This window comes from Carcharodon carcharias, chromosome 13, assembly GCF_017639515.1.
Source record: "Carcharodon carcharias isolate sCarCar2 chromosome 13, sCarCar2.pri, whole genome shotgun sequence".
NCBI classification, from domain to species: Eukaryota; Metazoa; Chordata; class Chondrichthyes; order Lamniformes; family Lamnidae; genus Carcharodon; species Carcharodon carcharias.
In genome coordinates this window covers 134,294,087-134,306,464 of record NC_054479.1, presented here as the reverse complement: position 1 = coordinate 134,306,464, position 12,378 = coordinate 134,294,087, and the positions used below count along the sequence as shown (strand labels likewise).

The following is a 12,378-nucleotide window of genomic DNA, read 5'->3' as shown; positions in this document are numbered from 1 at the left end:
GATCCAAGAACTTTGGGAGTCCATGGACATAGATCATTAAAATGTCATAAACGGATACAGAAAATAATCAAAAAAGTTAATGAAATGCTGGCCCTTTATATCCAGAAGGTTAGAAGTCATGCTTCAGCTATCCGAAGCCCTGCTTAGACCACAACTGGAGTTACTTTGAGTAGTTCTGGGCATCACACCTCAGGTGGGATATGTTGGCCTCGGAAGGAGTCCAGTGTAGGTTTACTAGAATGATGCCTGGACTCCAAGGGTTAATTTGTGAAGGTAGATCACACAAACTAGGGTTGGATTCACTGGAATTTAGAAAGTTCATGGGTGATTTGAGAAAAGTCTTCAAGATATTAGAGGAAACAGATTGGATAGATTGAAAGAAACTATTTCTGCTGGTTGAGGAGTCTAGGACTGGGGGGCATAGTCTAAAAATTAAAGTCAGACCTTTCGTGAATGAAACTAGGAAAGACTTCTTTACACAAAGGGTGATAGATGTTTGGAACTCTCTTCCGCAAATGACATTTGATACGAGATAAATTGTGAAGTTTAAATCTGTGATTGATCTATTTTTTTGATAATTAAAGGCAGGTATATGAAGCTAGGTCACAGATCAACCAAGATTAACTGAATGACAAAACAGGCTCAATGGGCTAAATGTCGTCCTCCTGTTCCTGTGTTCCCACCAAAGGATGTATGGGTGTGGTGGGGGTTGGGAGGGATGGTTACTTCTCCAGCAAGACTATGGAACGCGAGGATTTCAAAACAGGCTTACTGGGCATGGGGCACATGGTGTTAAAAGAGTAGGACTTTGTGCCACTAAGAACCTGGATGCAGCATTCTGAATGAGTTGTAGCTTGTCTGGAATGGAAATGGGACATTTGTCAGTATCAGCACTGGACACAACGAGCCCCAAGATGATAATGACATGAATCAGAGTTTCTACACCAGTCGGGAAATCATGCAACCATAGGAGGATAAACTATCAAATAGCACGTCATAGAAGAAAGACCTTTGGCACACAGAGTCCATAATTTTACGAGTGAGCACCCGGCAAGGAGAATTTGCTAAGGGATCTTAGACGTATGGTCCGCAATTCCACCCCACTGTTGAAAAATGATGGAGGAAGGATCATGGGGTAATGCAACTAGGTGGTCTAATGTGCACTCTGGTAGGTGAGTACTCGGAACAAACATTTGTATACCTAGCCTTGCAGTATCAACTTGTGAAAGTATAACTACAGCCATGAGGGGTGGACTGCAGGGCAGCAAAGAGGATAGTCCGTAGCATTAAAGAGAGTGGACTGGTGGACTCAATGAGATGAGATACTGGGAATCAGTCTCAGAATATGTCATTTTGGCACTTGCCCAGCTCAGTGTTAATGTGTTGGATAGAAATTGGATTGTAGCATATCAAACAGGCAGGGATGGAAGGCTAGTTGCAAGGCAATGATACATTCCAGAGGGAAAGGCATGATTGAAGATGGGTCAGGAATTGAAAAGAATGGAACAAGTAGAGTGGATTTGTTGAGAAGGAGATGGCAGTATTAAAATTTGGAAGGAGTCTGGCGCATTGCCATACGGTAGAGAGAAGTGTAATGATATCAGTAAGCATGGCTGGGGAGGGGGTGGTTTGATGATCAGGATGTGGGATCAGGGGAGATTTAGGCCGTCATTAGTCAGCCGAGTTTAACAAGAGTTAGGGAAAAGATGGGAGAGAAACCAAAGAGTTTGAGAAGATGGCCTGAGGTGGGTGGACCTTTGGCAAGAGGAGTGCTAAGAAACCAAAGAAGATGGGGAGAAGTTGGAGAAGGCAGAGATGGATGATTGGGTGAGTTTGATTTTGATTCTTGTGCATTAGGTATCTGAAGTGAGGGTGAAAGGTGTGCAGTGGACAAAAATCAACAGAGGTGAATATTTTTGTCGGAGAAGAGGGTTTCAGAATTGTTACCCGATTGGTGCTGGTCATTTTGGCTCTTTGCATCCCATCAGATACTACAGAATAACCTCAAGGTGATAAGAGGGGAAATTACTGAAGGCATTGCCCTTGTAAAGTCTTTTGATGATGTTGGGAATGTTTCCCGTCCAATGTCTTCACCATACATAATGGAACTTGTATGGACATTTTCTCGCAATTGGAAACAGAACACAAGAGGAATGAGGTGCACATTCTCAGAGAGGGACTGAATGGCTGCCTTGTTGAGAACTTGAAACAAATGATGCCCCTTTTTGAAGAACGAAGTAAACCCAACAAGATAGACGATCGAAGTTATTTTCTTCACTGCAGGATCTTCCACATTCTGCTGGGGCTAGCTGCATAGTCACCAAGAAAAGAGGGTCTTGCAGCTTATACAGATATCAGCCAAATAAATTTGCCAAAATGCAAGGCACTCTTACTGGAAATGTCTTGCCAATTTCGATGAGAATCCCTATTCCAAAGGCACCAATGATAACAAATCCTTCTCAGTTTCCCTGGATTCATTCTCTAACAGGCCAGCACCATGGGGATGCAGGCGGATACACCTGCAGCTCACGATTTTTACCATCCTCCAAGGAAAGACTTGATGCAGTGCTGAAATTCAAGGATCTTTTAGAAGCCATTGAATGTAAAGGCATTGCAACAGAATCTCACAACAAGTAGTGGAATGAATACTTCAGCAGAAGGAAGCATGCTTTTTTAGGGGGTGAATTTGGTGCTTTTCAGTATGAGGGATGTAGAACCCCTTCTGCCTTTGGCACCCCATCCCAACATTCGAAGTTTCAAGGTCAATTATAGCACAGCCTGTTGCAGATTGCAGCTTCCTCTAATCTTCCCTATCAAAATGCCTCAGCCTCAAGAGAACCATCTGTGCTGGGACAACATTATTTCCAATTTCCAAGCAGCCTTCCTGTGGCTCTGTCCGATCAATATGCCAATTTAGTGTCCATGGGCAGCTTTGTATTCTGGGCTTCTGCCCGTGATAAAGTGAAGTGCTACTGCACAGCAAGCTGTGTTTATTCAGTGCAACCAAGGGACGACCACCTGGATGGCAGTCCTGAGTCTCAGTGTCGTTGAAGTCAAAAGACATCTTATCGACCCCGCATAATAAGGAGGCAGCTGGAATAAAGAAGGATACAACTACTTGGGTTAAAGAAGTGGAGAGTGCTATTGATGATTTGATAATGAGTGATAATCATAGTGATATCCAATACATGACATAATTGGTATCCAATTAATGCCATTAGATTATTGATGAAAGAAATTAGTGTGAATTTAAGAATAGCTATTGTTAGTGAATGTTATTGGGGTTAAATCAGCAATGACTACTCTTGATATTTGATAATGAAGATTATCAATATTATACAATGCCAATTTAGCTGGGTCTGTTAGTTTTTCCTAACCATGTCTTGTGTTTTGTCATTTTTGTTGCCACTTTAAAACTAAGCAAAGCCTCATTACCCCTTTAATAAACTTCTAACTCACAGTGCACACTTTATTAACCTCAAGCATCCTCGGAATAAATGGGTTGTGTGTGCTGGCTAAATGCTGAGTCGCTTTAATCAGTGTGTGGGAGATGTTATTGCCTTGTGCACTTGGGTCAGCCAAATTCGTCACCTAATTAAAACCAATAATTCACTTGCATGAATTATTACCTGACAGTCTTAACGTTCCTGCCACTGCTTGGAGTGTTTGTGCTTAATGTAAAATGATTCTCCTGCCCCCTGGCCTGTAAAGATGATAGCTCATTAACAATGGAAAGAATCTTGTCACGCGTTTGGTGGCAGAGGGTGCCTTTAATCAGTCCGAATGGAGGCAGGTTGAGACCCTGCCACTTTCCCGCCTCTACACCAAATGTGTCCCTGGCAGGGAGGCCCATGGACAGCCTTCCTGCCCCACTGCCAGTTGAGGCTCTTAAGTGGGCATAAGGATCTCATCCCACCACAGCTGGTCTTCACCCAGCGGAGGGCAGGGTCTTGCCATGCAGAGAGCATAACATGCGGGGTGAGGGAGGTCAGGGGGTGGGGGGCTGGCAGCTCTCGCCAGACTGGACTATCGCCCCAGGGTCCTTGATTCCAGGAGATGGCCTGACAATGGCCCCTCAAGTGCCTGAGTGGAACAGGATGTGCCAAGCCTTCCCCAAAAAAGGCAATGCAGGGATCCCACCAACCAGCGGCCAATACCCCCCGTCACCTCTGCAGGACTTTGGCCAGTGTCTCACTCACGTGGTCCTACACGTATTAGTGCTGCTTATGAGAATATATCCTCTCGGGCCTGTCACCTATATTCCATCTGGCCTGTCATAATGGGGCCTGTAATAGGGTATTTGGCACAGGTACCCATTGCTCATAATTCCTTCTGAATGGGAATGGGGGCAACTTGGAAATCCTTCCAAGGTCGCCTAGTATCAGAGGGTTCAAGATCAAACAGATGCACCAGCGGCCCCGCACGAGACTCCTGCTGTGTTCTTGCATTTAGTCTTACAGATGAGAAGTGGCAAAACGTTCCCCGGTTTTGAAGATGGGACTGGGAGCCGAGCCTATATCTTCTCATCGGAAGGACAATGTTGCTTGCATTTTCAGCTCCTTGTTTAGCATATCTTTAAGGATGCTGACCAAACTAAAGATAATTCTAACTTCAGAAACAAAATAAAGCATGGATGTCAATTTAAATATGTAGAACTTCTTTCTTGTGTGTTTGATTTATGTTGTGTTAAATCTCATCTTCAGGGCCAGAAGGTGCGAATCTGTTTATTTACCACCTTCCCCAAGAGTTTGGAGATCAGGACATCCTGCAGATGTTTATGCCGTTTGGAAACGTTGTGTCTGCTAAAGTCTTCATTGATAAACAGACCAATCTTAGCAAGTGTTTTGGTAAGAATGTGTGAATGGGTTTCACATAATCCCAAAAGCATGGTCTGGGTCGGTGTCTGATGTTCTGATCCTGTGCACACAGATTACGTTAGCCCATCAAATGGTTCTTAATGATTCTGTTGATAATCGTAGATGACAGTGTTAAACTCGTTGTTACACACCAGGATGCCACATCTTTGATTCCTGTAGTGTTCTGAGTTACAGCCTCAGCTGGACAATGATAGACTGCTACCACTGGCATGAGCTCCCCTTTGGGGAAAATCAGATCATACTCCCCATCATGAGCCAGCAACCGGCCACTCTCAGTGACAGAACCAAGCTCAACTGTTATGCCACCCACATGCAAATAACCTTGCAACTTACCATTCTCCATGGCCACTTGTGTACAACAGCCACTTGGGAAGGGCTAACAGAAGATCGAAATTGCCCTCTCTGTGTCAGCTATGGTCCAGTGTCGCACTCTAATCCCTGAGTCAGAAGTTCATAGGTATAAAGCCCAGTCCAAAGATTTCAGGGCCTGATACTCCAGTGCGGTATCATGAGAATGCTGCACTGTTGAAGGTGCCATCTTTCGGGTGAGACATTAAACCAAGGCTCCATCTGGCCCCTCGTGAACATAAATGACCCCCCCAGCACTATTTTGAACAAGAGCAGGGGAATTATCCTTGTTCTCCTGACCAATTTTTATCCTTCAATCAACACCTAAAACAGATTATTTGCTAATTATCATATTGCTGCTTTGTGGGAGCTTGCTGTGCACAAATTGGCTGCTTCATTTCCTACATTGCAACAGTGACGACACTTCAAAAAGTACTTCATCAGTTGTAAAATACTTTGGAAATCCTGAGGTCATAAAAGGAGCTCAATAAATGTAAGTCTTTCTTTCTTTATCCAAATGAGGCCTTTTAAATAATTACAATTTAAAATACCCAGGATTATGGTGAAGTGAAATATTTGTCACCAGATTCTAACATGGCAATGCCACTTGAGCAGTTGAAGTTTCTTAGCCAAGTAGTTTTATAATGGCTGGTTGGAGTCTGGCCTAATTCCTAACCCTTAAAAAGATATAGCACAATGAAAAATGAATGTTCATTGAAACTTGGACTATTCAATAATGAACATGTCATTAAGGAAAAGCTGTGGGTGGTTTTTCACTGATAACAAGTTAAACCTTGAGCTAAAACATCAAGATTTCCAGATTTCAGCCTTTTTGTAGGGTTGCCAACCGTCCAGGATTAGTCCGGAGTCACCAGGGATTGAAGATTGTTTTTGGGACACTGCTTTAATCAATCCTGGAGAAAAACCATGGAGGCATTAAAATATTTTTTTCATTTTCTTTGAGCACCTGTTTATGGTTACGAAAGGCGGGGAAATTAGGCTGTTTGCCTAACGGTTGAGAATTATTCAGTCGGCCAGTGAAGAGTGTGTTCACCTTCCAGATGGCATGGTGTCATCGGATACGATGGACATGTCAGGCAGCCAATGGCAAACATGCAGGGGGGAGGGGGTGGGTACCAGGAAGTTGAACACAGGAGATCATGTGATGAAACTGCCAGGAATATACTTGACCAGAGTTGGCAACCTAACATGTATGCCAGCAGCCAAAGTGCCTTCAAAATAACAGGCTGCACTTGAACGGTTTGGTCGCCATTCTGAGATGTGACATGTAACTTCATAATCAAAGGTCTTTCTTTCACTGGCCTGTCACAAGATCGTTAAATGTTTTTCCTTTTCTTTCCCCCCCCCACCCCCGCAATTCCCCTCCTTCCAGGTTTTGTAAGCTACGACAATCCAGTCTCTGCACAGGCCGCCATCCAGGCTATGAATGGTTTTCAGATCGGAATGAAGCGCTTAAAGGTTCAGCTGAAACGATCCAAGAACGACAGCAAACCGTACTGAGTCTAGTGTGGGAGGTTAATGCTGTTACTTTAGCTTTGTTAGGGTAAGTCCCATGAACCAGCCGTGGCTGAGGAGGATCATTGCCAATATTCATCAAGAGACAATTTTTTAACATTACACTTCCATTTCCCTCCCAGCCCTCCCCCACCTGTTTTCCTCCCATTCCCGTTACGTTTAGTATCTTAACTCTTATTGTATTTACAGTATTTAATTTTTTGCTTTGTTCCGTAAGAGAAAAATCGAATTTTGCAAAAAAAAACGTCTTAAAAAGATTTTAAAAAATAACCGAAATGTGCAATTTAACTCAGCCACTGGTGCCAAATGGGCCCATGTGATTATGGGGCACCAGGTGCTTTATTAAGCTTAACGGACCCAGTTAACATAGATTAGAAAGGCACCAGCAGTTTACAGGTTAATGACATGGTGGTCTAGTTTGAAAGTGATGCCAAGTGAAGCACTAACATTTTCCTTTATTTTAATTTTATTTCTCACTCTCTCTCTCTTTCTTTCTCTCCCTCGCTCGCTGTCTCTCTCTCTCTCTCTCTTCCTCTCTTTCTCACTTCAATGAGAATTTGTCTATCAGGACATGATCACAAGTTAGATAATCAGTTTTCTGCGATCAGATCGCATTGGTCTTTTTTTTTGGTAAACGAAAGCCTTTGAGATCTGTTTCTACCACCATATGGGGCTCCTTTTTTTTCGGGGGGGGGGGACAAAGGGGTAAAATAAAAGAGAAGGTTAAATGGCAACATTTACTAAAGGTTAAATCAAATATGAAAAGAAGGAAAGCCACAGGCCTGTACATTTTATTTGTAAAAAAAGCAGCTCTATTTTTATACAAATTTTTACTGCCTCAGAAAGATGGAAGTTATTTATTAAGTACCTATAGTTAATTTATTGGATAGCTGAGATAACTCATCCTCTATAATAGTTAGAGCCTGCTTCGTGAAGTAGTCTTAAAATGTGCTAAGTGGGAACGAGTTTATCCTTGCAGTTAAACACACACAAAATCACAATCTTGCAACATTCATGCTTCTCCTGTTTTTTGTACCCTTTATTTGTGTGGTATCTCATTACTCATAGCTTCCATTATCTAGTCGAATTCAAGTTTTTTTTTAATCTTGTGACTTTATTTTCTTCGTTTGTATACCTGTTTAATTAAAAATCTGTATTTCTGTCCCAAAACCAATCCATCTCTCTTATCTCTTTTAAAGTACCGATGGATTCTTTTGGGTGTTTATTTGTTGCTGTTGCTTTTTTTTTGTTAACAGTGTTATTAAAAAAAATGCAAATTTATGTGAATGGCTCATAGATTCTAATGACTGAGATTTGCATTGTTTCTGCAACCATGAGAATGATTTTGTTCCTGCTGCGTAGACTCTGTGTAACTTTTGACTCTTCCTTGTTTTTTTTCCCCTAGACATCTTCATGCTCGTTAGTTCATCGTTTGCCTAGCATGTCCCTGTGGCGTCAAAAAAAAATTTCAAAAAAAAAAGCTCATCGTCCCGTCATTGTTTCTGATGTCTTTCTGACCTCACATCACACTTGGTCCTCCTACTTGACCCCTTGACCTAGTTTGACTTTTCGAGATTTTTTTGCATGTGACCTCACGTAGCTCTGAATTCTAAAGAGATCAATGTGAAAAGCGTAGCTGCATTCGTGTTAAAGACTGAAAAAGAAAAATAATTATTTTAAGAAAGTAAAGCAAGAAAAAAAAATATGAGAGAGAGAAGGGAAAAAAAAAACCTGTGGCGAAAAAGTTTCTTTTTTTCATGAAACAAACTTGAAAGTATTATACAGGGATTGGCGTTCTGTCTGGTCACTTGGAAAAGCAATAGCAATATGTGGCCAGAGTGCAGAATGTTGGTTTCTCAATGAAGCAGACTACTTCTGATCAGTTGATGAAACTGGTCAGATATTATCAAGAGCTCTGTAATAGTTTTTACATTTTTCAGGCAGTGTAAAGTTTTGATAAGGCCATTTAAGTGGCTCACTTTCTCATCGATATATATAGAAAAGATAAAAACCACTTTTTTTGTAGACTAGTTTAAGATAATTAAAAAAAAGATGACCCATGTTTGGGGAAAGACTACCTATTTGTGTCACCTTTTGCTGAACTGATTCACACCTAGACAATCTGTGGTAAATGCACATTAAATGACCTATATTTTATACTGTTTAAATGTATTGGAGAAGATAAAACAAAGCAGTAAGTGTAAACTTCGTCACGTTGGTAACTATGTGGGTTAAGTTTTGGTGTCATCGCGATTTTTAAGGTTATATACTTAAGTGTTTCGTAAAGACGGCAGACTTTCTTTGTTCACTCAGCAGTAGATTTTTTTTGGTGGCCAAAAAAATCTTAATTCATCGAGTGAAAAGGGATAAAAAAAAAGAAATATACAATTCCAGGACAAAAAAATCTTGTGCTTTCCGTGTGAAACGTTTTGATGTCCGATTTTGTTCCTTTCTTTTCATTGTGAGATTAACAGTTTGATGTATTCTTTGTTCAGCAAAATGTGAGATTGGCTTTTTTTTTCTTTTGGAAGAGAAGAAAACAGCAATTTAAATCAGTGGAATTAGTGCCAAATTCCAAAAGCAAAATAAAGGTACTTCCTGCCTAGCGCTTAATTGTGTTATTTGTGAGAAGTAATTTGATAACATGGGTATTTTGTTACTTGAGTGTTTTGTAATAATTCTCTCATGTTTGAAAAAAATTAAAGGAAAAAAAATAATAGATTAAAACCAGAGAGAAAAAAAGTTTGTTAAATTGCTAAAGCTGTGGTCTTGTTGCCTGAGATTGTTCATTGTTATTTCTCTTTGTAAAAGCGCTCCATGTTTCCCAACCTCGCCTTTCATAGAGATGCTGTGCAAGCAAACCTCACAGAGCATTTTTTTCCTTAATAGTTGTGAAATTTAAAAAGAATAAAACGCAAAAAAAAACTCAAAAATAAAAAAAAAAGCACCCCAAGGCAGGAATGTTTAGAACTGTTTTTTTTAATAAAATATAATTAATTAATTAATAATTAAGCAGCCTTAGCTGCGTCGTAAGACTTTCTAACCATAGCAAAAAACATTTGTCATTCCTCTGTGCATGCACTCAGTATGTATTAAAGCACTAACTGTTAACAGGCCAATATTTCTCTGCGTTGAGGGCTGGGAGCAGTTTGAATCAGTTCGGCTTCCATTGCCTTGGGGATTTCTTTCTGACCTACTCTGTTATGAATTAATTTCCCTCACTGCTATACCCCACCCTATCCCCCAACCACTCCCCAACTTTCCCTCCCCTCCCCCCCCACCCCCCACCCACCCAACCCACCACACTCAATACATTGTTTCTGGGTTTTTTTAACTCTTATTAAGTAAAAAAAAAAGATTTTAAAAAAGTTGTAGCTTCATTGCATTTTTTGGAAAATGTCACACAAGACGTGTTTCGTGCTCCTGTGATGTGAGATCTGGTGTTTGTAGACTATTATTATCATTTAGGATTAAGGTTTAAAGAAAACAAAATATATAGTTTTAAGTATTTGTTTGAGAAAAGCCAAAGTTAATGCAAAATGAGTGGGGGAGCGAGCCGCAAGCCCATGTGAGTGCTGTAATTCTTTTTTTGGTATGTTTTGCCTCTGTACGTGATGGAAGTTTTTTTTGAGGGAAAAGAAGTCAACACAACACACACACACTCGAAAAAAAAATAATGTGGGCTTTCGTATTTCTACAACTTGATTGTAATTATGCATTTTGTACCAGTGGAATTTTTTTATACTGGAAATTAAAAAATGGATATTTCTGCGCCTCACCTGTGTGTGGGCCCAGTGACAACTGATTTTGAGTTTAATTTCTAGTTGGTGCAGAGAAAGTGGCGATTATTTCATTTTAAGAATTTACAAAAAAAAAACTTTAAAAAAAAAACAACAACTTTGGCTTGCTTTCCTCATTTCTTTGCATATGCTTAAATGTCAAGAATTTTTGTCAAAAAAAAATGGGTAAGTTTCTCTTCAATTATGTATTGTGCAGTTACATAAGGTATTAGGACTAGCAGTATTCATCCACCTACAGTGGGATAACTGTATTAGTTTAAAAAAATAGGGGTTTGCTTTTTGCTGTTGAAATCCAAGTTTTTTCCTGATTCTCTGTCTTCATTGTGAACATAACTGTGGAACAGTTGGGACTTATTTTTGTAATGTATGTTATTGTGTGATGCAGTTTTTGCTTCTGTCTCAAATATTAAACCATTTTTCCTAATACTCGTCTCTCTTTGTGTACTGTTGGTGATGTTCACTGTTGTTTGGCGTTCAGCAAACCTCACTGTTCCACGTCCTTTTTTGTTTCTTCTCTCTGTTGTGTAGACGAGACACTGCCAACCTTACCAGCTACTTCTGTTTCCTCATTCCTGTTTTGGTTCAGTATTTGTTTTTTCTTCCGTTTCTCTCTTTTTTTTGGACAAATACAGCTATTTTATACTGTTACCCGATGCCTTTTTTTCCATGTCCCAGTGACAAATAAAACCTACACCCTGAAAGGCACAGCATTGTCAGTATTAGATACAAAGGTGAAATAATAAATAAACAAGAATTAGGCTCTTAAAGTGCTATGATATGCATGTTGCTGTATTAATCTTTTTTTATTCTGCTGCCTGAAGGGTTAAGTCAAATCAATGCCTGACGGATAAAATGAGCCTTTTAGGTAAGAGACCACTTTGGATCAGTGCTGAGTACAGGCTCCCCCCAGTGGCTATATTGATCAGCAGTGCAGCCGAGCTATTTGGGACAGGAATTGGTAGTTGCGCTCCTGCTCTGCGCTGAGCTAGCTACCCTCAACTCGGATGGCCTCAGCAATGCTCATTAATCTCAACAACCCTTGGGCTAGGGAAGAGGTGAGGTGGGGTAGAGGAAAGCAATCCGTTAGGCTGCTGCTGGTCCTCAAAAAGTGACTGAGCCCTGTTGGAAAGCACGCGTTGACAGTTTTGAGGGTGATTATATTGGCTGCAGCATCACTTCCTCTCACCTCCCACCACCCAGATTCAAAAGCCCTTGGTAATTTAGGCTGAAATATGAAGAATGGCTACCCGACCAAGATAACCTAGGGTAGGCATTACCCATGGGCAACTTCAGGAGATGGGAAGAAGGCAGGAAACTCTAAATGTAAATGGATGCAAGTGCCATTATACGAACATTGGAAAATGATGAGTTGCTCCGTGTACTCTGTCACACAATTATAATGGCTGAAGCATCAAAACTTAAACAGTCTTCTCCCTACAGCCATGTCCCGGGAAAGGTAAAATGCCAGGGTCAATGAAACAGTGATTCCAGTGACTATGGAAGGGTATTAACACAAGGGGTCGCTGCACTAACCTATTTCCTTCAGACCCCTCTGTTTACCCAGCTCTGTGATGGATTTTATGACTCAAGAAGGTGCAGAATGGATCCCGAGCTCTTCCTTTGCGGGTGTGGTTTCTGCTGCTGCTCCATGTTGTCAAACCAATCGTGTTTCAGTTCTTTCTTTCCTCTCTAGAGTAGGAGACGCTGCTCCCGAGAGGCGGCTCGCCCAGCGTGAGAGTAACTCACCACACATGAAGCGGAGCTTAGCACGTGTCATGAACCCGGTGCCGCAAGTGGGGCTCAAAGCAAGTATCTTA

The 12,378-nt window shown here is 41.0% G+C and overlaps 1 protein-coding gene across 16 annotated transcripts in view; it reads left to right on the top strand.

Annotated features, from left to right (window-relative positions):
• celf2 (cugbp, Elav-like family member 2) overlaps positions 1-8,230 on the top strand; it is a 522,862-nt gene extending 514,632 nt beyond the window's left edge. For all 16 annotated transcript variants that reach the window (XM_041203230.1, XM_041203243.1, XM_041203244.1 and 13 more), the window contains 3 exons: positions 4,704-4,847; positions 6,619-6,789; positions 8,167-8,230. In XM_041203230.1, coding sequence (XP_041059164.1) covers positions 4,704-4,847; positions 6,619-6,746 — 272 coding nt within the window. In that variant the 3' untranslated portion in view covers positions 6,747-6,789; positions 8,167-8,230. The remainder of the gene's footprint in view (positions 1-4,703; positions 4,848-6,618; positions 6,790-8,166) is intronic.
• The last annotated feature ends 4,148 nt before the right edge of the window (positions 8,231-12,378 follow it).